Genomic DNA, 25,332 nt, shown 5'->3' with positions numbered 1-25,332 from the left:
TCAGGGGAGCCAATGAGCAATAATGGGCTGGAGAAGTATCTTGCAAACACTCCCCAGGTGGCTGGTGGGTTCTAGTTTGTGCTGGTCTGTACACCTCACTCGGGGTATCTTGATGGGAGAGTTTCTCATCAAGGAGGGAGCTGCAGGAGACAAGAGGCAGCCCCAGCTGTAGCGAGCAGACAGGGCATGAGGGCCAGGCAGGTGGGAACACCTGCAACCACAGTCCTTCCCTGCTCGACACGCTGACTTTGCACAGCTCACCCCAGGACTGTGGTCACTTCCCCTCCCTTCCCGTGGTCTCTGGATCCCAGGTTGGCCTCAGGTACTGGGGCCACAAAATGGGCCCAAGTAGGCTGGAGGACAAGGGCAAGAAGTGGAATGTTCTTCACTTCAGAAGGGAATTCAGGTCTCAAACCTTCTCTTCTTGTTTCTGCCCATGTCTGTAAGCTGGAAGCCAGGAGAAGGGGTCATAGTGGAGAAGGGAGGGATGGGGGTAGGGTGTCCCTTACAGGAGCTGAGTGCAAGGTCCTTTCTGAACAGGGAACAGGAGAGAAGACTCTGGTGCCCAAACATCAGTGTCCATGGTCCCTGCCCAGGCCATGACTGCAAGGGGCACGGGAGGTAGCACATTATCCTAGACAAGGCACCTCCAGGTCCATCGTCCCTCATGGTCCTCACAACCACCCCAGGGAAGGGAAGCCCGGGCCTTGCAGACAGAAAGTGGCCTGACAAAGTGACACCCTTATCCACAGTTGGAGCTGAAAGTCCCCCTCCAAATCTAGGTGCTGTTGGCCCCAGCCTCTGGCACAGCCTTCTCCTGGACAGCGCATTCTCTAGCCCACTTGGCTTCATTCTGAGCTCAGAATCTGAGAAGTAGCCAATTCTGACTCCTCCTCAGGACCCTCCCTCTCAGGGCTTTCCAGCAGGCATAATGGGAGACATGGCGCTGTCCCTTGAAACTAGGAGGTGAAATCAGCTCTAAGGACCTCGGGTGGACGGGCACACCCTTACCTTTCAGAATGTGGTCTTTTTTCCTCCTCTTCTTCCTTTCCCTTATGTCCACTAGACGTTGAGAAACAAGAAAGGAGGAAGGCCTCAGACCCAGTGCTCTCTCTTCTCCCTAGACAGGCTCCGACATTTATTCTTAATTACATGACTTTCTATTTTCAGCCAGTAGAACTCTGCGTACTTTTAAACTTTACTTATTTGTTTTATGTATGAGGGAGAGAGCTCACACCCAATGGGGCCTTGATACCGTGACCCACCTCTGCCCCGCCCCTTTCTTTGTCTAGCCCTCATCATGGGCACACCCATGTCTGTTGTATTCAGGGAGGTCTCCAGACTGGAACCAGGGCCCTTCTTGTGTGGGACTGCCTAACAGAGCACCCTGCTTTACCACCATCTGCCCTCTGTCCTGTTTGAAATATTGTAAGTGCTTTGCTTTTCTTTAAAACAAAAAACTCTAAATGGGGGGGGCAGCAGGTGGCATGGTGGTTAAGGGCGCTGGACTCCATCATGACTGACCTTAGTTCCAGTCCTGGACCAGGTGGCTTGCTTTCTTACAACCCCCCCAGTCTGTCCCTCCCTGATCACATGAAAGTAAATAAATAAGTAAAATGAAATAATTTTGAAAAATAACCAAACCCCCCCCCCCAAAACCCCACAACTCTGAGAGGGATTTTCCAGGGGGTACTCCCAGGGATGTCCTCAGTCCCTTTTCCTGTGCTCAGGAAACACAGACAGATCTCGAGACACATCTGAGCTCAGGTCTGGGTCTGTTTCCCTGGTGGACTTCAGCCTCTGACTAGAGGCTCTTTGGCCCAGCATAGTCCTACAGCTGCCGGATATAGGGGAGAAGATTGGCCCCAGACATGTGCCACAGAAAAGCGACTGATGAACCAGTGCTCAGGGCCTGTTCCCCAAAGCGACCCCCCAATCTAAGTTGCCGAGTCCTGGTGTCTGATCTTGCACCGGCAGTTCTAGTACACCCACAGGTGTTCTGAGAGCTTCAAGTAGACATCGTAGTGCTTATTCTGCTCTTTGCTCTGCCCAGTGCCTCTAGGAGGAGCATGCTCTGTCCTCCCCCACCCCAAGATTTCTCATTTCTGGACTTTCTCTTGTTGGTTTGGAAAAAGGGGAAAAAGTATTAGAAAAAGTCATTATCTGTTGGGTCTGGGCTGAGGGTTTCTTACCTCCCCGACATTCGTCTTTCTTTGGGGAAGTGGTCCCGGTGGATTGCTAGGGAAGAAGGCACATAACAAGAGGAAGAGCCCCAGCCCACACAGGATGCCTAGGGTGACATCTGTCACCCATGGGGTGGTGCTGGTGCTCAGCCATGAGGCAGTAAGGCTTTTCAGAGGAAAGAAAAAATCTCCATCTGAATTGCACTGCTGCTCTCAGGCAACTGAGCCTTGAGCCCTGGGAGTTTCCCTTGGGACCAGGGCCTGGCCTGCATCACAAAGCTGTGGCTGCTTCATCTCAAAGGGCTACAACTTGGAAGGGTAGGGGAAGGGCTGAAGAGGAAGAGGCTGAACTACAGCCTCTTTTTGAAACATAGTTACATCTCTGAGAATTTCTGTACATATACACACATATACACATGATGAAAGAATAAAACACAAACTGTTGCAATGACCTAGCAAGGGCACCTGGCTCTGTGCCCACCTTCTGGGTCATGTCTAAGGAGAGCTGGGAGGAGGCACTGCTTGTTTATACAATCTCGTCTGGACACCTGACTTTCTGTGATCCGAGATGCCCAGGCCTCTTCAAGGGGCAAGGAAGACCCCTAGCTGAGCTTGTTGTGGAAAACCAGAGGGCCAAGGAACAAAAAGGCAGCAATCCAGAGAGATGAGGTAACTTTAATATGCTGGTGGGGCCAGAGATTCTGAGTGTTAACTCCTCCGTACGCACCTGTGTATTGGTTACCCCTATCTCTCCGGAGTGCTGCCTTTTTGTTTTCCTGCCGTCTGGTTTTCCGCAACATTTGGTGTGTTGGCTGGGAAGCGAAAATCAGACTGGCCTTTTGAGCCACCGATTCCAGGGTGCTTCCTCCCACTGGGACAGGCACTGCGGTATGGAAGGACAGGCGCGCCCCTGACTTGTCTGACGCCATCCCTCAGCCCCGATGCCCACCCAGAGGACAGTATTTCTGGATCATTGGACTCTAGTTTGAGATAAGGAACACCTCTTACTCTGGACCTGGATGCATCTTCTGTGGGCAGCTCTGGTAATCTGGTAAGCCCCCAGGGAATCTGTAGAGTCCTATCAGTCAGCCCGCTCAGTTTGAGTGGAAGAGGAGAACGGTACACTCTCCTTCGGTCACAAGACTAGCAGTCAGGACTCATTTGAAATCAGTCAGCCCACTCATTTAAGAGTGGAAGAGATTCATTTACTCTCCTTTGGTGGCAAGACCAACAGTCAGGGCTAAGGCCCATCTGGTAATTGTAGGCCTCTGGCTATCTCTGGTAATTTGGTTGGTGTAGGGAGGGAATGTGTAACCTCCAAGTGACTGTGAGTGTGACAGTGAATGTGTTTGTGGTCCCACAGTGCATTGCTCGACAGGGCATGAGTGTGTCTGTTACTGTGTTTCTGTGATGTTTCCATAAAGACTCAGTGGCGGTATTACACACTGAGGGCCCCCTTCCCTCTCGACGTATGCAATCTGGTGGAGGTTCTATTTCCAACCACCTATTGTCAAGGAAACACACAAAGCCTGTGAGGGAAACGGCCAGGCAGACCTCTGAATGGTCTTCCTTTGGGGAGGACACCCATCCTTTGTGTTGCGACACCGTTAAAAGGGAAGGGGGGCACAGGGACGGTTGGCAGGGTTTTCCCTGTAGAGGTGGGCAGGCAGAGTAGGTGTCAGGTTACAAGTTCTGTCTCTGGCAACTGGGACATGAGTTTCTCTCAACTGTGATGAAAAAACCCTGTCCCGGTCCTGACTCTCCTATAAAGACTTCCACTACAGAGCGAAACCTGTCCACTCTACCTAGGAAAAAAGAAGCAGGCATCAACTTATAGCACTGGAATATCAACTGTAGGAAGTACCAGAAAATGGACCTCAGAGAAAAACTGCTGTGATCCTTCTGATTCCAGCCCTTAGCCAAAACACCCTAGGAGAAAAAACAACCTACTGGCCCTTTAAACAGTGCCCCCCCCCACCCCCTTTCTGGGAGAATTCATGGCTTCCAAACCTCTGGGTTAAGACCTGCTCCCAGGAGCCCCCTGTCCCTTCAGAGTCTGTTAATCAAAACCTTTTTCTAACCAGTGATTTCCCATGCCTTTTGAAATGTACAGGCATCTAACAGCTAAAAAATTGAAGACAATCAGGATATAATGTGAAAGCCTTAGTCCAAATCTAATTCCACTGTGCTGGATTGTATGCTGACCAACTTTCTAAAGGGTTTTTCTGGTGATTATGGAGTTAAATTGAAACCGGAGAGGCTGTGAGCTCTCTGTAAAATTCAATGGCCCTCTTTGAAAGTGGGATGGCTACTAAGGGCTCTCTATACTTACCCACAGTACGGGCAGTGTACAGTGAGATTACCCTGGCCGTTCCCTTATTCTGACTCCTGGCTACAAGTCACCAAGATCATTCAGTCCTGGGCACGGATTTGCATTAGAGTAAAGAATCAATGTAATATTCTGGCCTCCCATGTCATGCCACACCCACTGGCCTCTGGCCAAAAGAAATCCCCAGCTGGGGCCGCTATTTTGCAAGGCACTCCTGAAGAGGAGCCATTAGCAGCTCCACCTCATCCCTGGTCACCTGATGAGCTGCTGCAGCCAGAGGAAACCTCAGTCTTCAGATGCCCTCAGAAACCGGAGGGCCTCCTCTGATAGGCACAGATGGGGCTATTATGGAGAGCAGAGCAACATTGTATTATCAACCCTTTACCACCACTGATTTGCTTCATTGAAACACCACACTCCCCCTTACTCAGAACAGCCTCAGGCAATGATAGAGCTCAGAGAGTCTATACTCCAAACCCATCAGCCCACTTGGGGCGACTGCTGGCAGCTGCTCCTCACCTTGCTTAACACAGAGGAACAACACAGAGTCCTTGTGGCACCAAAGACGTGGCTACAAGAGCATGCCCCTAATGATATGGTAGACGCCAAGGTTTGGGCTAGAACTGCTATTCCAAGTGAAAAGCCTGACTGGGATTTCCACACTAAGGATGGCCGGGCCCATCTCAGCAGATACTGGGAGGCACTCTGACAAGGAGTGACAGCTGGTACAAAGAAACCCACAAATATGGCAAAAACTACAGAAATAATAAAAAATAAATAAATAAAAAAGATGAGGCACTGGGGCAATTTTATTAGAGGCTCTGTGAAGTGTACCTGATCTGTACTCCATTTGATCCCGAGAGTTCTGAAAGTCAGCAGATGATTAATGCTACAGTCATAGACCAATCAGCCCCCAATATTCAAAAGAAACTCCAAAAACAGGAGGGTTTTGCTGGAATGAATGCCACTCAACTCCTAGAGATGGCTAATCGAGTGTTCGTAAACCGAGATCAAGAGGATAAAAAGGAAACAGACGAACGGATGAAGCAGAAAGCAGCTCCACTGGCCGCCATTCTCAGGCAACCGGATGTCCCACCCAGTCCAAGAGGTGGTTCAAAGGCCAGCTGCTTAGACCAACCCAATGCATTTACTGCAAGGAGGATGGGCACTGGAAGAACGAATGCCCCAAGAAAAAGGCAAACCAAGGAAGAACAACACAGAGACCCCGGGGAACTTCCGAGACTTTTCACCCAGAGCCCCCAAATTACCTCCTCAGCAGATACCAGGCCATGATGGGATTGGAATAGGACCGACTGTGCTAAATGATCCCGGCCCCCCAGGAGCCCCTGGTCAATGCCAGAGTAGGGGGTCAACCAATGACATTTATGGTAGTCACAGGCTCTAAACATTCTGTAGTAACTCAGCCCCTGTCTCCTCCACCAGGCCGGAAAGCTACTATCATGGGAGCTACCGGAAACACCCAAACTCGGCCCTTCTTACAGGCTAGAAGCTGTCAGTAAGGAGGATACTTGGTTACTTATGAGTTCTTGTACCTGCCACACTGTTCAACTCCATTACTGGGGAGAAACTTGCTAAGGTCAAGGCACAAATCAGCCTTGACTCATCTGGCTCGCCCCTGCCAAAATCCTGGATGTGGCAATGCCCTGGGAGGAAGAATGTTGAATGTTCGCTCCTGAGACACCCAGTGGAAATGATGAAGCACTGTCCTCACTTGCTAAAGATTTCCCTATAGTCTGGGTCTGAGGGAAACCCGTCAGGAGTGGCAATCAACAAGCCACCTGTAGTGATTGAACTGACACCTCAGGGATGGCCTGTGTGCCTCCACCAGTACCCTATAAGCCGGGTTGCTAGACTGGGTATAAAGAAACACACTGACTGGCTCAGAGAAGCTGGGATCCTGGTCGAGTGCCAGTCTCTCTGGAACACTCACTTTCTCCCTGTGAAAAAGGGAGCCTCTGGCAATTATTGGCCAGTTCAGGACTTACGGGCTGTGAATGCCACCACAGTGACCTTACATCCCATCGTTCCCAACCCATACACTTTGCTCGGTGCCCTCCCAGCATACTCTGAATGGTCCAGTTGTTTGGATCTCAAGGACACCTTCTATTGCCTGTGACTGGCAGCTGTCAGCCAACCATTATTTGCCTTTAAATGGGAAGATCTAGACGCCCAAAAGAAAACACAGTACATGTGGTCCAGAGTCCCCCAGGGCTTCAAAAATTCTCCAACTCTGGAGAAGCACTTGCTGCTGATTTAGAGGATTTCCAGTCAGGAAACTGTTTACTCTACTCCAATACGTTGATGACCTTCTGCTCGCTGTAGTGACAGGAGACAATTGCAGGAAGGGAGGGAACTCAGGCACGACTCCAGCTCCTGTCCCGGGCTGGATACAAAGTCTCAAGGAAAAAGGCCCAAATCTGCTGCACCAAGGTGCGATTTTTGGGATTCATACTGACTAAAGCACATCGGGTCCTTGGATGCAAACGAAAGCCAGTAGTATGTGGGCTGCCCCAGCCCCCAACCCGAAAGCCACTCCGTGAGCTCCTAGGAGATGCAGGATTCTGCAGAATCTGGATCCCAAGGTTTGCTAAAAAGGCTAAGCCACTATATGAGTTATTTAAAGGCCCAGAGGAAGCTCTCTTTGAATAGGGACCCTACCAAGAACAGTCTTGCCAGGATCTTAAGTCAAGCCTTGGGAAAGCCTCGGCTTTAGGAATCCCAGATGTCACTTGGGAATTCAACCTACTTATATGTGACAACAGCCAGACAGTACTAGGAATCCTGACTTAGTCCACTGGGCCATCGGGGAGGCCTATTGCCTACCTGTCTAAAAGACTAGATCCAGTGACATCTAGATGGCCCCCTTGCCTAGGAGCTCTCCCTGCCACTGTTGAATTGATTAAAGAGGCAGACAAGTTAACCTTAGGCCAAGTTATCAATGCTCGGGTCCCCCATTCGGTGGCTACACTGATGAACACAGGGGATATAAATGTCTTGCTAGCTCTAGATGGCCCACTACCAGGACCTAATGATTGGAAATCTCTGAATAAGACTCCAGGATTTACAGACTCTCAATCCTGCTAGTTTTCTTCCGGTCACACTAGGACATCCTGACCACAGTTGTGAAGGTGCCCTTGATGAGGATTTTTCTAGGTGTCCTGACCTTGTAGACACACCACTGAAGGCCCCCAATCTTACTCTTTTCACTGACGGTAGCAGTTACATAAAGGATCAGACATGATATGCTGGCTATGCAGTTACCTCCCAGTACACAGTGATTGAGACTATGGCACTCCCCCAAGGATGGCCCTCAGGAGGGCCAGGAGGCTGAACTCTGGGCATTAATCTGAGCCATAAGACTGGCAACCAATCAGAAGGCAAACATCTGCAAAGACTTAAGCTATGCATTTGCTATCCTGCATGTTCATGGGGCACTATACTGAGAGAGAGGACTCCTCTTGGCAGAAGGCAAAACCATCAAAAACAAGGAAAAAACCGGCCAGTTATAAGAGGCTGTCTGGAAGTCAAAAGAGGTGGTTATCATCTATTGAAGGGGACATCAGAGGGGGAAGACCCCATTGTCTTGGGAAATCAGCTGGCGGACCAGATGGCCAAGGCTGTTGCCAATCAAGCCCCAACTGCTGTGGCTAACATGTTGCCACTCACAAGCCTCCCAAAAGCACCCCACACACTTCCGATGAACATCAGTGGGCAAAACCAGAGGGAACAACCCTGGAAGATGGATGATGGAGACTGCCAGATAGAATATACACACCCCAGCCCCTAGGATATTCGTTGGTTAAAACAGCACCACGAGCTGACTCACAGGAGGAAAACTAACCTAGAGAACATGCTAGGCTGATACTACTTTTTGAGTCGCCTACCATTATGGTGTGCAACTCTGAGCATGAGATGCGAGACCCATGCCAGAGATAACCCTCCGTAGGGGCCGGTTTGGCCACCTGGAATACAAACTACCAGGATGACTCCTCTGGAGTTATTGAAGACAGATTTCTCAGAAGTATGGCCATGCCGGGGCTGTAAGTACGTACTAGTACCGGTCTACACTTTCTCATGATAGAAGAAAGCCTTCGCTACATGAACTCGAAAAGCCAGGAAAGTCAATCGAGCCCTTTTAAAGAAAGTTGTACTTCGGATTGGACTCCTCCCTTATGAACGGGTCAGACAATGGCCCTGCCTTCGTGGCATAAGTCATATAAGAAATAGCAAAGGCCTTGCACATAAAGTGGAAACTGCATAGTGCCTGCCAACCTCAGAACTCTGGGAGAGTTGAATGAGTGAATCTCACCCTCAAGTCCACCCTGCCTAAGCTCTGTCAAGACATAGGATGTCCCTGGGTGTATGTTCTCACAATGGCCCTACTCTGGGTTCGAAGTACACCTCAAAAACGTGGTTACTCCCCTTATGAGATTCTGTTTGGCAGGACTCCCCCCCCCCCCTTAGTCACCCAGACATGAACTGCTGACGTCCACCAGCAATTTTGACCCTTGGTAACTGGGTACATAAAAATGAGCCGGGGCAGGGGGGGGGGCACTGGGCTCTGCAGGACCAACTGCGGCACTCGCCATGGAGGGGTCGGGGGAGCCCCCGCTGGATGTCAAATCCCAGGTCACCAAGCAGCTCATAGATTTTCAGTGGAAACTGGGGATGGCTGTGAGCTCCGACAGTTGCAGATCCCTTAAATATCCGTATGTGGCGGTGATGCTAAAAGTGGCGGATCATTCAGGGCAAGTAAAGAACAAGTGCTTTGAAATGACAATTCCACAGTTTCAGAATTTCTACAGACAGTTCAAAGAAATCGCTGCAGTTATTGAAACCGTCTGAAAGCTGGTTATTTGGTTGAGAACTTGCTGTCGTCATTCTTAGCACAGACTTCTCACTTGCTGCAGTAATACTGCATAAGGATCAAAGGATATTTATTGAATGAAATGAACACTGTGGTTTTTCAAATTTTTGAAATAAGTCAAACAGGCTGGAATCAGTGATGACTGTGCAACCTTGCGAAGGTGCTACACATGACTGAACTGAATGCTCCAAATGGTGTGCTTTGTGGTCTGTGAATTACATCTCAGTAAAAAAAAAGTCAAAGGAACAGAAAAATATAAAAAATATCAAAGGAACAGAAAAATCAAAAGAACAGAAGGCAACACGAGTTTATGTATTAGAGCAATAGTTTTAAGATGTATTGGTATTGGAAGGATTTTGTGAAAAAAAGTCTCACATGGAGTCAAATATATATATATATAAGATATATGTACTGATCCTTTGAGGTTCGTAAGCATGAGTAGGTTTTCACACCATTATGTGAGATGTGCCTCCCTCAAACCTTGTTACAATATTGGCACTGTACCTGTCTGATGTAAAAACTAAATAAATCATAGATAGAAATCAGAAAATTATTATTTGATTGGTATCACCTTACTAACTTAGTCTTGTAACTGTCCCTTATAATAATAAAGGCAAGAGTAAGCTTTCTTTTCTCAAAAAAAAAAAAAAAAAATGAGCCTGGGGATCTTATTTGGGTTAAAAATTAAAAAAAAAATCATTGCAGCCCACCTGGGTGGGCTCATATGTTGTACTTTTTATCCCAACTGTGGTTAAGGTTACATGGCTAGCCCCATGGATTCACCATACGAGTAAAGTGAGCCACAGAGCTGAGGACCCCGAAATCAGGACAGCGAAGAGCCACCCTGAGCAGCCAACCAAGGTGACTTTCCAGAGAGCCGAGATCTGATGAGGAGACTACAGCGCTGCTACAGTCACTCTAAGGAAGATGACAGATGTCATCCCTACCTTACCCCTAGATCCTCTTGCTCCTAGCCCTCCTCATAGTACTACCGGTGATCCTCTCTTTGGCCCTGGCTCTTGTCCCTCTGTTAATTGATCCTCCTAAATTATAATTGAGGAGGCTGGGGGTGGGGGGATGATGTGGATGGGCCCAGAAATCACAATAGCCCAAGGCCGACCATTGTCATCCCAGATCTCTGTGAATTCTCTGCCTCTGCCTCTCCCCCTCTGAATTGATAAAACAATCTGAGACCTTGAGAGGCTGAACACCCTGCTTATCTGACCTTTTCTTCCTGAGAAAAACTCTGGGCTACATCTTCCCCATGGGCTGCATCTTCCAGATGGGCTGCTTTTTCCTGGTAGACTACCCCTTAGCCCGCTGGAAACCACCCCTCCCCAAACTTCCCAATAGAAGACTGTGCTCAACCCCCAAGTGGGTCCAGCGTTAACCCCTCCACGCATGCCGGCATATTAAAGAGTTACCCTTACCTCTCCAGAGTGCTGCCTTTTTGTTCCTTGGCCCTCTGGTTTTCTGCAACAAGCTGAGGACTCTGTTTGCTCATTTAACCTCCTGGGTCCCCTCTACCTGATAGGTGGGTTGGCACCTAGTAAAAGTACTATGTACCAGCAGGTGGCATAATGGTTACATTGCTGGACTCCCACATAGTCAATGGTGCTTCGAGTCCTGGACTCAGCAGTTTAAAACTTAGGCCAGGCATGTTCACAAGTGTGCCCAAAATCTAGAGGGGAAAATGGAGGAGAAGGGATTGCGGCATAGTCATCCTCTCTCTGCAAGGTGATTTCTCACTTTCTGTCTCTTTGTCTCTGTCTCTCACGCTAGCATATGTGCCCTATAGCAAAAATCTCTCTTAAAAAGGAAGAGTACTGTGTGTGTATCCAACTTGCCCTTTTCCCTGAGAAACAATGATTTATACTGGATATTTTCCAAGCATGGCAAAGCAGTAAAGGTTATTATAATGAAAGATAAAGATACCAGGGAGAGTAAAGTGACTGTGTTTATATTTGGACAGACTGTGCACGAAACTGCACAAGGCAATAAGCAACGGTTACTTGGTAGAATGGTTGAAACAAGCACTGCTGTTGCAATGGAAGAGTAGCTGAGTTCATCAGAAGGTGAAACTACTTTCATAAATCTAAGTGGTATGAATGTGGGAAAAGTGAATACTTATGCTCTAGTAATCCTCCAAAAAAGAAAGAAAATTTCCTTCTTTTTTCTTTTTTGTTATGTCAAAAAGAACGTTTATTGTTTCGATCACAGCCTCTTATCCTTTCTTGCCAGATGCTTTTGGTACAGGTGCTTTCGGGGCTGCAGCTTTCTGATCCTTTTGTGCTTTTGAAGGTGGTGCGGCCTTCTGGCCTGCGGCTTTCTGAGCAGGAGGCTTCTGGGCTGGGGCCTTCTTGCCTGCGGTTGTTATCTTCTCCGCGGGCACGTGGCAGCAGCAGAAGCACCTGCACCCTTAGCAGCAGGTGCTTTTTAGGGAGAAGCTTTCAGAACTGCCTTTTGAAGCTTAACTTCATTCTTGATTATTCTGTTCCTCATTTTCTTTGCCTTCATGACTTTAAAATGATCAAAATCTGTCACCTTGGCTTTCCTTTCTCTGGCTTCAATCTTCTTGGCCCATCTCGTGGCTGCCCATTTTGTGTTGATATCTGCCTTCTGCCGGCTTTTCTCATGTACTTCTGGCGTGCACTATGTGGGAACTTGAAGATGAAGTCAGTGAGCTGCATGCATTTGAAAGGCATGGCCTGTCTCCTCACCTGAGAGCAAGGCCCATCAACCAAAGCCCTGTTCTGATCAATAACATCTACAATTGCAACCAGCTTTCTGGCATGAGTGCCAAAGGAGACATAGGCCACCCGGCCAACTTCCGCAAAGCAACTGAACACCATGTTGCCGGCGTCCCATGAGAAGCAAGAACATTTCTGAGCCCGAAGCAGAAATTGAGGGAATTAAAGAAAGTGAAGATGAAAGGGAGGATCCTACTCTTGACAGTTAGTCAGGACATCGGATTCCAGTAAGCCAAAATAGAAGAACAAAAAACATAGAAACCTAGTTCAGGGGATCCCAAAACTTCAGATGATTCAAGATACCTCGGTATAAAGAGAAGCACGTATTTCAGCAATGAAGAACTCAGTGATTCAGATTATTTTATTATGGAGTCAAACAGGCGGCATCGTGGTTAAGGGCGTTAGTCTTGCACATGGCTGACCACGGTTCAAGTCTCGGACCTGGTGGCTTGCTTTCTTTCTCACTTTTCCTCTCTCTCTCTCTGGTGAAATTGAAAAATAACAGGGGCTGGCAGGTGGTGTGGTGGTTAAGGGCTGGGAGTCCAGGACTCAACTTGGACTTGACCAGGGTTTGAGTCTTGACCTGGTGGCTTGCTTTCTCACTTTCTTGTGCGTGAACTCCGTCCCTCTTTGATCAAATTTAAAATAAATAAATAAATAAATAAATAATGTTAAATGAAATAATTCTTTAAACAAATAAAATGGATCATTGTAAAAAAGATTATTTTATTATATAAATATTAAAATAAAATATCTGTAAGTACAAAAAAAAGCAAAACTAAACTAAAACCAAAAAACCTACAAACTGTTTGCTTTGTTTCAGACAAACTTTCAACTCTGATGCAAGTCTTTTTCCAATGTAGTATTTTTTCTTTTTCACTATAAAAGTTACTGCTCAGCAACCTTGCAACATAGTTTCTCTGAATTAGTGCACCCTGCCAACCAGGTCATAAAATGGAAGGTAAACAGCAGAGATATTTTTTGGCTTACAAGCATTTTCAGAATATATTAGACTTGAGTAAGCATATTCAACCCTCTTTCTGTTTTCATAGAATGATTCTACTTTTAAGCCATTTTGGATGAGTCACGTGTCTCCTAGAGAAGGATGTAGTCAACAGGGCATTAGCACTACTCATGTTTTATTCCCAGTCCTCTTCTCAGGCACATGACTCTGGGCAGGTCACCTTTCTTTCAAGACTCCCTGAGAGGTAATGAGATGATCTTAGATTCTGTGATTCTGTGAGATGAGTTATGTTTGTGAGGAGCACCCCCTTCCTGTCACCAAATCTGCAAGGGACTTTGGCTCTTCATGTGAAATGTTAGCCACCAACTGTCATTGCTTCATTCTTAGGGCACTGTGACCTTCAGTTAGGTCTTTTTGACAGACTTAGTTCATTGTAAACTAAGTTGGACTGTCACTATTGGGGAGGAAAAATCCTGTTTTGATATTCAAGTAGGATGATTTCAACACAGCTTCCCTACTTCTACCTTGAAACTGTAAAATAATGGCAGTAAGAAGCATTGCTATCAAGTGTATAAATGGTGTTATGGTTTGGATGCTGGATTCTCCCTGAAAGGTTTATGTTTTGAAATATTGTCCCCGGTGTGATAGCATTGGGAGGCGGTAAGCCTAGTGGTTTGTGATTGGATTGTGGATATTGGATCATGGAGGCACTAACTTCATGAATGGATTTATGCTATCTCATGAGAGACTGAGTTCTAGCTCTCACAACAAGTCATTGGTTCTCACTGGAGCAGGTTATTATAAGAGGAAGATGGCTGTCCCCAGGTCTTTCTATGCACCTGCTGTTGTGCTTCTGTGGCCTCATTGTAGGCAGTCTTATGCCACCACACACATTTAAACTTCCAGACACCACATACTTTATAAATCACCTGGTCTCAGGTATTTCTGTAGGCTACATAATTTGCAGGCTAAAATGGTGAGCCCTCGGGCTGGCAGGAGGTGTGGTGGTTAAAGGCGACAGACTCCCATGTGACCGACTGTGGTTCAAGTCTTAGACCCGGTGTAATGCTCTCTCTCTCTCATCAGAATTGATAAGTGATAATAAATAAAGAATTCTTTAAAACAAACAAACAATAAAACAGTGTGTCTTGTGAAATAGATCTGGTTAAAATATCGGGTCATTAGAAAAGTCATGACACAGAGAGTAGCATAGAAAAAGTATGTCATGACTTTTCCAACAACTCAATACCAGAAGCACCTTTCAACTACAGATGATTCTATGTGTCCACCTGGAGAGCAGAGGGATGAGAGAGGATGTGAGCTCCTGCTTTCAGGCCAGCACCTACCTGGAATTTCCTGAGTCCAACAGAGAGACCTGCGGCCTCAGAAATGTGACAAGAGTCTGCAGCAATACTGCAAAAGATGAAACTTACTAACCCCATTTTCCCCAGTCACTACTCTTTTGTGAAAAATTTTCTAGCCACTTTTTTTTGTTTGTTTGTTTCTAGTATTGCTATAGGGTGAGTGCACTCACTAGAGACAGCGAGAGACAAAAAGGAAAAATGAGAAATCACCTCCCAAAGGGGATGGGCATGCCTCAATCCTTTCTTCATTATTTGGGACTTTGGGTGGGTGCGTGTGTGCACATACCTGCAAGCTGTTGGGTCCAGGACTCCAATTGTGCAGCTGGCCATTTGGGATCCAGCTGCCTTAACCTTTGTTCCATGTGCAATATAATACTTGATATTTTTCTAGTTAATAGGAAATTTCTTTTGTTATAATTTCTGTGGATAAATTTTTATGATTGCAAAGTCACTCAAAAAAAGAGTTTATCTGTTTTTTTTTTTTTTTGAGAAGTTTTTGCTATAAGGTTCATGCACTTGTCACAAAGACAAAGAGAGACAGAAAGAGAGAAATCACCCCCCAGGGGGGATGGCCACACTGCAATCCCTTCTCCATTCTCCTCTCAGGATCTTTGGCACACACGCACACGTGCCCAGCCTGAGTTTAAGCCTCTGGGTCTGGGACTCGAACTATGGTCGACTCCATGGGAATCCAGCGACGTAGTCATTACACCATTTGCTGGTCCCAAACACGAGTTCATCCTTCTAACACCTCCCTACACCAGCATTCCCCTCAAAGGACATCTGACTCACATTATTGAGGAACTGACTACACAGGTACACAGGAGTTCGAATGGGATCCTAATGCCTGGATAGCGACTCTTGATTTTATCTGTAATCCAAAGGAAAGCACAGCAAGCACGGGAGTGGTACCGGCCATCGCACTCTGCGTTTTCTCCATGGTCTTTCTATGCCCTCTGGTCACTCGTGACCATTAAAGCATCTCTCAGGAGCAGCCTACAGGGGTTTGGCCAGCCTCAATTCTGGGGAATCCCCGGTCCTCCTGCTTGTTCCTTTGAAGCTCCCAGAAACGGCCCTCTTTACCCAGAAACCATCCCCACGGACTACCAATTTTGGGACGCATCACTGTCTGATGTTTCCACTTCAGTGATTTGGTCTTGAATTCCCAACTTATCCCAAAGTCCTCCTATTCCTCAACTTCGAGGTCTTTCTACCAACCCTCAGAAACATCTTGCAAAAGGCTCTCTGACCCTCCAATTTAAATGTATAAGTTAGTGGGACCAGCAGTTAGCGTAATGGCTATGTCACTGGACTCCCATGTAGTCAATCGCGGTTCTAGTCCCAGACGCGGTGGCTTAAACTCTCACCGGGCGTGTGTGCGTGCATGCCTAGACCCCGAGAGGAGAATGGAGAAGGGATTGGGGCGTGGTCATCTCCTGGGTGGGGGGGTGATTTCTCACTTTCTGTATCTCTGTCTCTGTCTTTCTGGTGAACGCATGCGCCCTATAGCCAAAACCTCTCCAACAAATTAAATAAATAAAAATAAATGTTTTAAGTTAGTAAGTTTTTAAAATTATTTTATTTAACTGTATTAATTAGTTAATTAATTTTAATTTTACCAGAGAGGGACAGAGTGAAAGAGAGAAAGAGAGAGAAGGTAAGAAAGTTAAGCCATTAAGTCTTGAGACTTGAACCGTGGCCAGCCATGTGGGAGTTCAATGCTCCGAACTGAATGTGTTCCCCTCACCATTGAAACCCTAATCCCTCTTGTAATAGTTGGAGTTGGTACCTTTGGGAGGTAATTAGGTTTTCAGGGTAGAGCCTTCATAATGTGCATTTCTTTTCTTAGTATTTTCTGTGTTCATTATTTTTAAATATTTCAGAATTACAGTATGCTCTGGGTCTGCAGAATTCTCATTTTATTTGTTCTAATTAGAGAGAATGCTTCATTCTGAATCTACCATCTTTTTTTTTTTTTTTCAAATTTGCATTTCTCTTTTATAATATACACAGCCAACAAGGTCCTGACACAGAAGTCAAAAATAAGTTCTTGGAATTTATGACCATAAAAATAGGATAAGTCCCACACAATTCTACATGAAGAAACTAGTTTGGTAATATTACCCAAAAACTAAAGTAAGGACATGTTCAATTAATCATATCCTTATTTCAGAAAAGAGGCATTATGCATTCAGGTCATAAGTTTATATACAAATATACCTAGTATGCGATGAGTTTAAGAATTTGATCCATATTCCAGAGATTGTGGCTGTACCTCTTAAAATGTTCTTCATATCAATTAAATGGATTAATTAAAACATCCTTATTTCTTCTTTTTTTTTGGAGAGGTTTTCACTATAGGGCGCGTGCGCTCACCAGACAGAGAGAGACATAGAGACAGAAAGCGAGAAATCACCCCCCAGGGGGGATGGTCACGCCGCAATCCCTTCTCTTCCATTCTCCTCTCGGGATCTTGGGCACGCACGCACACGCACCCAGCGTGAGTTTTAAGCCACCGGGTCCAGGACGCGAACCGTGGTCGACTACATGGGAGTCTAGCAACATAGCCATTACGCTAACTGCTGGTTCCCAAACATCCTTATTTCTTAAGTAGTTGGTGTCGTACTATAAAGAAAGGTGCAGCAAATCTAGATCCAAAGTATAAAGTCATCATAACGAGTAACCTCCACTTGCTTTCCACTGAAAATGGCAGATTCTTCCCCGGGCCCTCCTCATAGTGGCTCCTATGGGCCACAGAGGTCGTGAAACCTAGAGATACTCTGTCCCAGCATGGTGCTGCTGGAAGCTCTGTGAGATGCGTAGAGTCGGAAGACCAGAAAATGGCGGCAGCGCATCCTGAATCTACCACCTTGACAATTTTGTTGCTCTATCACTTATATGAGGCAATACTCTAAAGCCCATAACCAATGAAAATGAATTAAGGGCGTTCTAACCAAAGAAACCAGACCATTTATCTTTATCCTACTCATTATTCCCGGTATGAGACTAACAGTTGGCGTAATGGCTATGTCGCTGAACTGCCATGTAGTCCACCGTGGTTCGAGTTCCAGACCCGGTGGCTTAAACTCACACCGGGCACGTGTGTGTGCGTGCCCAAGATCTCGAGAGGAGAATGGAGGAGAAAGGACTGCTGCGTGGCCATCACCCCTGGAGGGTAATTTCTCGCTTCTGTCTCTCTGTCTCTGTCTGTCTTTTTGGTGAGCACACGCGCCCTATGACAAAAACCTCTCGAAAAAAAGAAACTGTTCCTAACCTTATGGAATTCACATAGTAGCTATAGAAAAAGACACGGACAAAACTAAAGTAACTGGTACTTTACTAGAACTATGTATGATACCAGTACACCTTTTTTCCCCCAAAGACTTATTTATTATTTTCAAATTTTTTCTAGGGCATGTGGACTGTCGAGAGAGAGAGAGAGAGAGAGAGAGAGAGGGAGAAAGTAAGCTGCCAGGTCCAGGACTCAAACTGCAGTCGATCATGTGGGGAGTCTAACACCTTAACTACCATACCTCCTGGTGGCCCTATACCAGTAGATCTTGATGCTTGCTATTGGGTTGTCAGAAAAGTCATGATGTATTTTTTCTGTGCTTTTCAAAGGTCATTTATTTATATAAAGAACAACAATAATCAATGATATATTGCCTGTTTTGTTCAATTACCCTTTGCCATCTTTCAGGAGCTTCATAATTCCTCATTCACAGAAGGACCTGTCTTCGTCAGTGAAAAACTGAACAAGGTGCTGATTTACAGCCTCATCTGAATTGAACGTTATACCACCTAAGGAGTTTAGAAGAGAGGAAAACAAGTGGAAATCTGATGGCCCAAGGTCAGGCAAGTATGGTGGGGGTGGCAACATATCCCATCCAAGCTCCAATAATTTTTGGCAGGTTATCAAACCTGTGTGTAGCCTCATGTTGCCATGATGAAACACAACTCCTTTACAATCAATGAGACCTAGACATTTCTGGATGATGGATCTGTTAAAACTGTCCAATTGCTGACAGGACACATAAGAATTGACTATTTGGTTCCTTGGTAGGACCTCAAAAATTATGACACCTTTAAAATCCCACCACGCTGAGAGTATGACCTTTCTCTGCCGAATGCCTGCTTTGATGTCGTTTGAGGCAAATCATCACGTTGGGACCAAGACATTTGCACACCACGTTGTTGTAAACAATCCACTTATCATCAGTTATAAGTCGTTTCAGAAAAGGATTGTTCTCTTCACGTTTAATGAGCATACTGCAGGTGTTTCTACGTGCCACCCAATGAACTTCTTTGAGTTCATGAGAAACCCAAATATTGAGCTTCCTTATGTATCTCAGCTTCTTCAGATGGCTGTAAATGCTAGAATGAAGGATGTTCCATGTTTCTGCAGTCTTCCCATGTCATGTCACATGGATTTGACTCAGTCAATGCCTTTATTTTGTCATCATCAAACTCAGTGGACCTTCCTGACCAAGGAGCTTTCACTGGGATCAAAATCACCAGCATGGGATTTTATGAACTATCATTGGCATTCATGTTCTTCTTGAGCATTGTCACCATAAACTTCATGCACCTTTTCACGAGCTTGACATGTGTTATTCCCTATACGGAAGTTAAACAGTAGAACATGGTGACAATAAAGTTTATTCTTTCATCTTCAACTTGTCAAATCTCCAAAACTCAATCAAATCTCTTGATGTCTTTTCAGAATGAAAATAGAACTGTCATATGACATGACAACAACACAGATGCTAATGACATGACAACAACACAGATGCTAATGACTCCAGTACTTCCAAAAATGAACTAGCACTATTTGTTGTAAAAATGTGTCATGACTTTTCTGACAACTCAATATTATTTCAGAATCATCTGAGGAACTTTTAAAAATATTGGAACCTAGGCCCACCCCTCTGTCAGAGTTTAGTGTGTTTGAGAAATGAGATATTAACTCTCAGTAGGGAGGATCCCATTGGGTAGTTGGAAGTCATGATGCATTTTGCATAGAAAAAATATGTAATGACTTTTCTAGCAACCCAACAGAAGAGACTCCTTCAGGAAAGAGAAATCATCAGAACAGGAACATTAAGGACAAATAGAAGATAATTATGTGAAGAGGACAGGGAAAGGAGAACATTAGAGAAAAAGGGAGCACAAGTGTGCAAAAGGTATTCATACTAATACATAGGACTTTCTAAGTGTCAGGTACTGTTACTACTCTTCTTTCATAAAGCAGGACCTTAGATCTAGAAAGTCCAGCTACAAGGGGTGGAAGCAGATACCAAGACCCTTAAGAACCAGTTAGTATGCCTTGAAAACAGTGTACTTTTACAAATAACAAGATGGCTGGTACGGCTAAGGTATGTGTAATAAAATAGTGAAATGCAAAAGTAGATGGCCTTTCTTCCTCACTTTTCATCAGCATGCTTTCTTTCAAAACGCCCTTTTTTGGGAGAGAAAATAGTCTTGAAAGAAACTAAGATATACTGAACAACTGCTATCTATGAAATACTACTAGACACTTGACAATATTTTGTCACATTTAATTGACAAAATAACCGTGTTAACAATGTTAACTTAGAGTTGGTTTGGTCTGGAGTTTTCCAACTATGTCCACATTACTCTGTTTTCTTCTTCAGCTAAAGGCCCAATCCAACCTGTACTTCCCTTTCACACCTACTACGTTTCTAGATCTATCCCTTACTACCAACTCCACACGGACCTCACCCCCAAATCAAAGCAGGCTACATAAGCCAGAGCAACACCAGTAAGGGTTCTGAAAGTGGTACTAATACCCTGGGATCTTATGTAATGCAACATGTTTATAAGTAAGTAGCTTCATAGAAGTACCTTCCACCACTTAGGATTGTTAGGAAAGCATTTCATAAATTGTAAAAACCAATATAAAAACTTAACTATTTTTTCAGACAGCACTGTAACTGACCATGTTGTAAATATCAGTCATTATAAACTGAAGTGGGGTTGCCTATTACAATCTAAAATAAACTATGGGGACGAGGGAGATTTTTAACTATTAATATATGTTGTATTTCCTCATATAAGTACAACATAAAATCCAAATAGAAGGTTTCAAATATCATCGCAGTCAATATAAAACAGAGTGTATAGGACAGGAGGCAACACAAAGTTATCATAAAGTATAATTTAAAGTGAAGTGAAATCTCCCAGAGTCCAGGAAGTGTAGTTCTCAACAGCAGCATCAGAATCATCAGGGAACTTAATAGAAATGTAAATCCCGGGGCCCCACATCCATCCTACTGAATCTGAAACTCATTTTGGGATAGAAGGGCCCACAAGACTCACTGGTCTGTTTTTCAACAAGCTTTCTAAGTAATTCTAAAGCAGGTTAAAGTTTGAGACTTACTATCCTAAGAAGATAGGGATTATGTATTTTGTGTGTGTGTGTGTGTTAGAGGGCCTGTGCACTAACCAGAGAGACAGAGGAGAGGAGAAGGCATCCACCACGGGGGAATGGTCACACTGCAATCCTTTCTCCTCCCCCTGTCCTAAATTTTGAGATTCTGGGCACACATGCACGTGCACCAGTTATGTTTCTCAAGCCACTGGGTCAGGGACTTGAACCATACAGTTGGCCATCTGAGATCTGACTGTATTAACCACCAGGCTGTAGAAATGGCCTAGGATTGTATTTCCTTTACTTGTTTATATATACACACACATACATACATGTCAGGTGTGTGTGTGTGTGTGTGTGTGTGTGTGTGTATGTATATACCAGATACATGTGAGCAAACTCTTAGGGGAATGAAAAAATAAAACCTCCCATCTGTTTCTGTTTCTTGTCACAGTGCTACATTTATCCACAGACTGAAATATTTCTACTATAAGATAAAAACACAAATTTACCAAGGCTTTTTCCTGCTGCAATTCTTGTCAAAAACTGACATATATATATAGTTCTCAATTGATAAGCAGTTAGACTGGAGAGTCCATGAAGAATAGCTGAAAAAGAAGAAAAAATTATTAAAATCAAACTTGACGCAGTACTGCCACTATGTGGTTTGTTACAAACATTTCATAAAAATGATAAGTTTAGAGTCAACATTTCAAAAATCAAAACAATAAGCATTTCTTTCAAAATATAACGGTGTTTTTTTTTTTATTTTAACTTTTTTTTTGAGAGAGATTTTTGCTATAGGGCACATGTGCTTGCCGGAGAGACAGAGAGAGACACAGACAGTGAGAAACCACCCCCAGGGGGGATGACCATGACACAGTCTCTTCTCCTCCATTCTCCTCTTGGGCTCTTTGGCATGCACACTCATGGGCCCAGTGTGAGTTTTTAAGTCGCAGGGTCCAGGACTCAAACTGCTGTCAGTAGACTACGTGGAAGTCCAGTAGTGTAACCATTACACCATCGACTTGTCCCAAAATATAACAGGTGTTTCACATATAGAATAAATATTTAAAATTACTTTCACAGGTAGCACTCTATACTTACAAAGAGGGAGATTTAGATCCAAATTTTAAAATAAACTATTTTATAGGGAATATATCACAGTGTCAAGGTTTTAGTTAAGTGAGAGTCTGTTCAATTTACAAAGCTTTGTGTTTAATACACATTAATATCAATTTCCCAAATATCTGAATGTCAACCCAGATATGCCAGGCAGTGACCATGTACCATGGCGAGTAAACTAGGTTCTCAGACCTCAGCTTATAACCATGTAGCAATGAGAGAAAAATGAATGAATAATAAAAGTAAAAATGTGGTGAAAATAGAAAAGATACAGGATGCTATGGAAGTGAGTATGTTTCAGTATCTTGGGGGGAAAGAGGGTGTCCGGAAGACATCTCTAGGGAAACAATGTCCAAGCTAAGACCTGAAGGCATCACAGTTAGCATTCTGGTTCACCCAGGGCCTGGTTGGTGTATAAAAAGCTTAAAAAACGTGCAAACTAAAAACCAGCTAATACTGGTCCCTGAGAGGAGAAAAAACATGTAAGTTTTTTTGTTTAGTATTAAACAAAATATTTACCAGGTTGAAAAAAGAAATATCTCTAGAGTCCTAGGTTATTTATTTTATATAATAAAATGAACTCATGCTCCTTTTCCCTCCTAATCGATACTATCTGCTCTCTGTGAATATGGTCCTGTAATGACAACACTGTGATAGCCATAACTGTTCAACTTTCATAGGACACAGACACAAGTAGCACATAAAGATTAAAAGAGACCCAGGTGTCCTAAAGATTCTTTGTCTTGAGTCCTTTACCCAGAACAGACCAGATGAAAACATCTCACTCTGGACCCTTCTCAATATTACCTGGCACCAAGAAAACACACCATCTATCACAGATGACATCATAGAAACTTGTCTGGAAAGCCCCTGGGTTCCCATCCCCAGACCTTCTCCTTGTCACACTCCTGACTTAGGTTTAGAAGTCCTGCTTGTCCTTTAATTGTGGAGACAGTACTTTAAAGATTCTTGGAGTGTACCGCTGTCCCAGCTGTTATCGTCTGTAACAGAGCCTTCCACTAAGCAAACTCATCTCAGAAATTGGCTTACTGTGTGACAGGTAATCAGACCCAGACAGTACATCTGTCTAATAATACAGCACTTAGCAATAAGACGAACTTATTTACCCCTCGTTTCTTCCATTTTAAAGTGCCATAATTTTATGCTATTCCAAATGTAGTCATAATAAAATTAAAGATTAAACAACAGCACAGAGTTTAACTACAATATTTACAAACATCTGTTAGCCTGTGTAAGGAGCTGAGAAGGCAGAGATAAGAGCCAATCCCCTCATGAAGGTTCTGGTCTATAAAGATTTGAATTAAACTAAAGTTAACAAGTAGTTTATTAAAATTTTAATAAGTGCTACAAAGGTAAGTAAAATTTGGGCAAAACAAGACCTAATCTATGTAAGAAGGGAATCTTCAAAAGGTTAACAGAAATATGCGTTATGAAGAAAATATGCAAGGATTTTAAAATATTTTTGCAACAAAAGAAACTTGTATGTTAATTTCACTTTTCTATGAGATTTTTATAAGTCTCTTTATAGTCTAGGGAAAACTCAAACTCCTATTTCACTTGCCTGTTTAATTTGGTCTACTATAGAGTATTAATAATTACAGATGCCTCATATACTATTGCCATTTCATTCTTTGAACCTTTGAGATAGGTGAGTTCATATGCCCTCTGTGAATTATAAAGGAAAAAAAAAAAACCTAAAATTATGGGCTGGTCCTGTGGTCTAATGGTTAAGGGAGCTGGATCCCACATGGCCAACTGTGGGGTTAAATCTTCGTATGTATGTATGTCTCTCTTGAAATAAATAGATGAACTTAAAAAAGAAAAATGTCTTCAGACATGTCAATTTTCTCTCAGGGGACAAAACCACCCTCAGATGAAATCGCGGGTATGAAGTGCTTAGAGTAGTGCCTGGCCTCTAGTAAGTAAGTGCCCATTTATAGTTGCTATTATTATTCCTAGCCAATAGACCCTTATGCGTTTTATTTTGTTTGGTTCATATCTATACAATGATGAATATACATGCTTATACTGTAAATTCAGTGCCAATTCTGAAAAAGAAAGTACAAACACAGCATTCTGTTCTTTCAAAAAGCTGCACTACTCTTCTCTATGGGCCTTTGCCCATCACTTACAAGCTGTGTAGGCAGCAGATCTCATGGGCAGCTACTTTTATTCTGAGCCCTATCCTGACCAATAGGCCGAAGGAAGTTTATTTTACTTTTTGTTTTAAGAGGTTTTTGCCTTATGGGGCGCGTGTGCTCGCCCTAGAGAGAAAAAGAGGCAGTAAGAAAGGAAAGTAAGAAATCACCGGGGGTGGGGGTGGAGTGGGGGGACACAGTCACGAGGCAATCCCTTTTCCTCCATTCTCCTGCGGGGATCTTGGGCACGCACTCGGCTGAGTTTCAAGTCACTGGTGGGAGATTCCAACCGGAGACCAGGTTGGAATCCAGCCAGGTAGCCACTGCGCCACCCGCTGGCCGCTGGCCAAATGTGGTTTAAATACCTCCGGAATTAGCATGAAATACTGAGGCTGAAGTCCCTAGAGGCTAGGGATTGCTCAGAAGTACTACTATAGGAACACCAGCCAGATGAGACAGAACGAGCTGGGCACAAGGATGGGTGCAGTTTTATACACTTTAAGTCATTTAGTCCTTCTGTCCACTCTAATCGGAGGTCTTAGTCTCATTGTATCGAGGGGAAAACCTGAACCTGAGAAAAACCGAGGAGCTGACAGTGGCAGAATCGGGATTGGAACCAAACTCGGTCCGGAGCCTCGGAACCTCAACTCATTTGCCTCGCCGGACCCTCCTCACCCCGACCCCACTGAGGAACAGCGCAGGGCACCTGCCTCCGCAGCCCCCGCCCAGGAGCGCCCGCACTCACCCTCAGCGCTGTCCCGGGTCCTACGGAAGTCCTCACAGCGGCCATCGCAGAAGGCTCGGCAAAGAGAGAGGCAGAGGAAATCCAGCATCCAGCCGGCGGCCGCGGCCACGGCCTCGGCCTTGGCCATGAGGCCCGAGCCCTCCTCCTCCTCCTCGGGGGTCCGGACCTGCATCTGGCACTCAAGTAGCTCCTGGCACTCGAACTGCTCCTGGTCATCTTTCGTCCTCCTTGGCCTTTAGCTCCTCTGCGGGGTCTGCATCCTTTACCGTCCGCACAGCCCGGTAGGTGCGGAGCCGTTGACTAAGCGTCCTTGCCATGTTCAACAGCTGGCGCGCGTCTGAAATTGCAGCTGTGGAGCAACGGTCGACTGGCACTAGAGGGCACCGGACGTGGCCGCGGAGAGTGTCTTCCCCTCCCGGGAAACCACCAATCAT

General features: G+C 44.9%; 1 protein-coding gene, 1 non-coding gene and 2 pseudogenes across 2 annotated transcripts; 2 read left to right on the top strand and 2 right to left on the bottom strand.

The window, feature by feature from the left end:
* On the bottom strand, nucleotides 1-25,332 carry LOC102489669 (telomeric repeat-binding factor 1). The gene is given in 5 exon segments (XM_027773925.1): nucleotides 1-140; nucleotides 1,012-1,062; nucleotides 21,382-21,477; nucleotides 24,899-25,118; nucleotides 25,120-25,332. Coding segments are annotated over 5 exon segments (720 nt in total).
* On the top strand, nucleotides 9,121-9,378 carry LOC102489267 (COMM domain-containing protein 6 pseudogene; annotated as a pseudogene).
* On the top strand, nucleotides 9,815-9,914 carry LOC114008888 (small nucleolar RNA U13). Its single transcript, XR_003550384.1, has one exon. It is a non-coding gene; the product is annotated as a small nucleolar RNA U13 (small nucleolar RNA).
* Nucleotides 11,610-12,267, bottom strand: LOC102468762 (60S ribosomal protein L14 pseudogene; annotated as a pseudogene).

Source organism: Tupaia chinensis, unplaced genomic scaffold (genome assembly GCF_000334495.1).
Source record: "Tupaia chinensis unplaced genomic scaffold, TupChi_1.0 Scaffold000002_1, whole genome shotgun sequence".
Lineage (NCBI taxonomy): Eukaryota > Metazoa > Chordata > Mammalia > Scandentia > Tupaiidae > Tupaia > Tupaia belangeri.
This window is presented reverse-complemented; position numbering and strand designations above follow the sequence as displayed.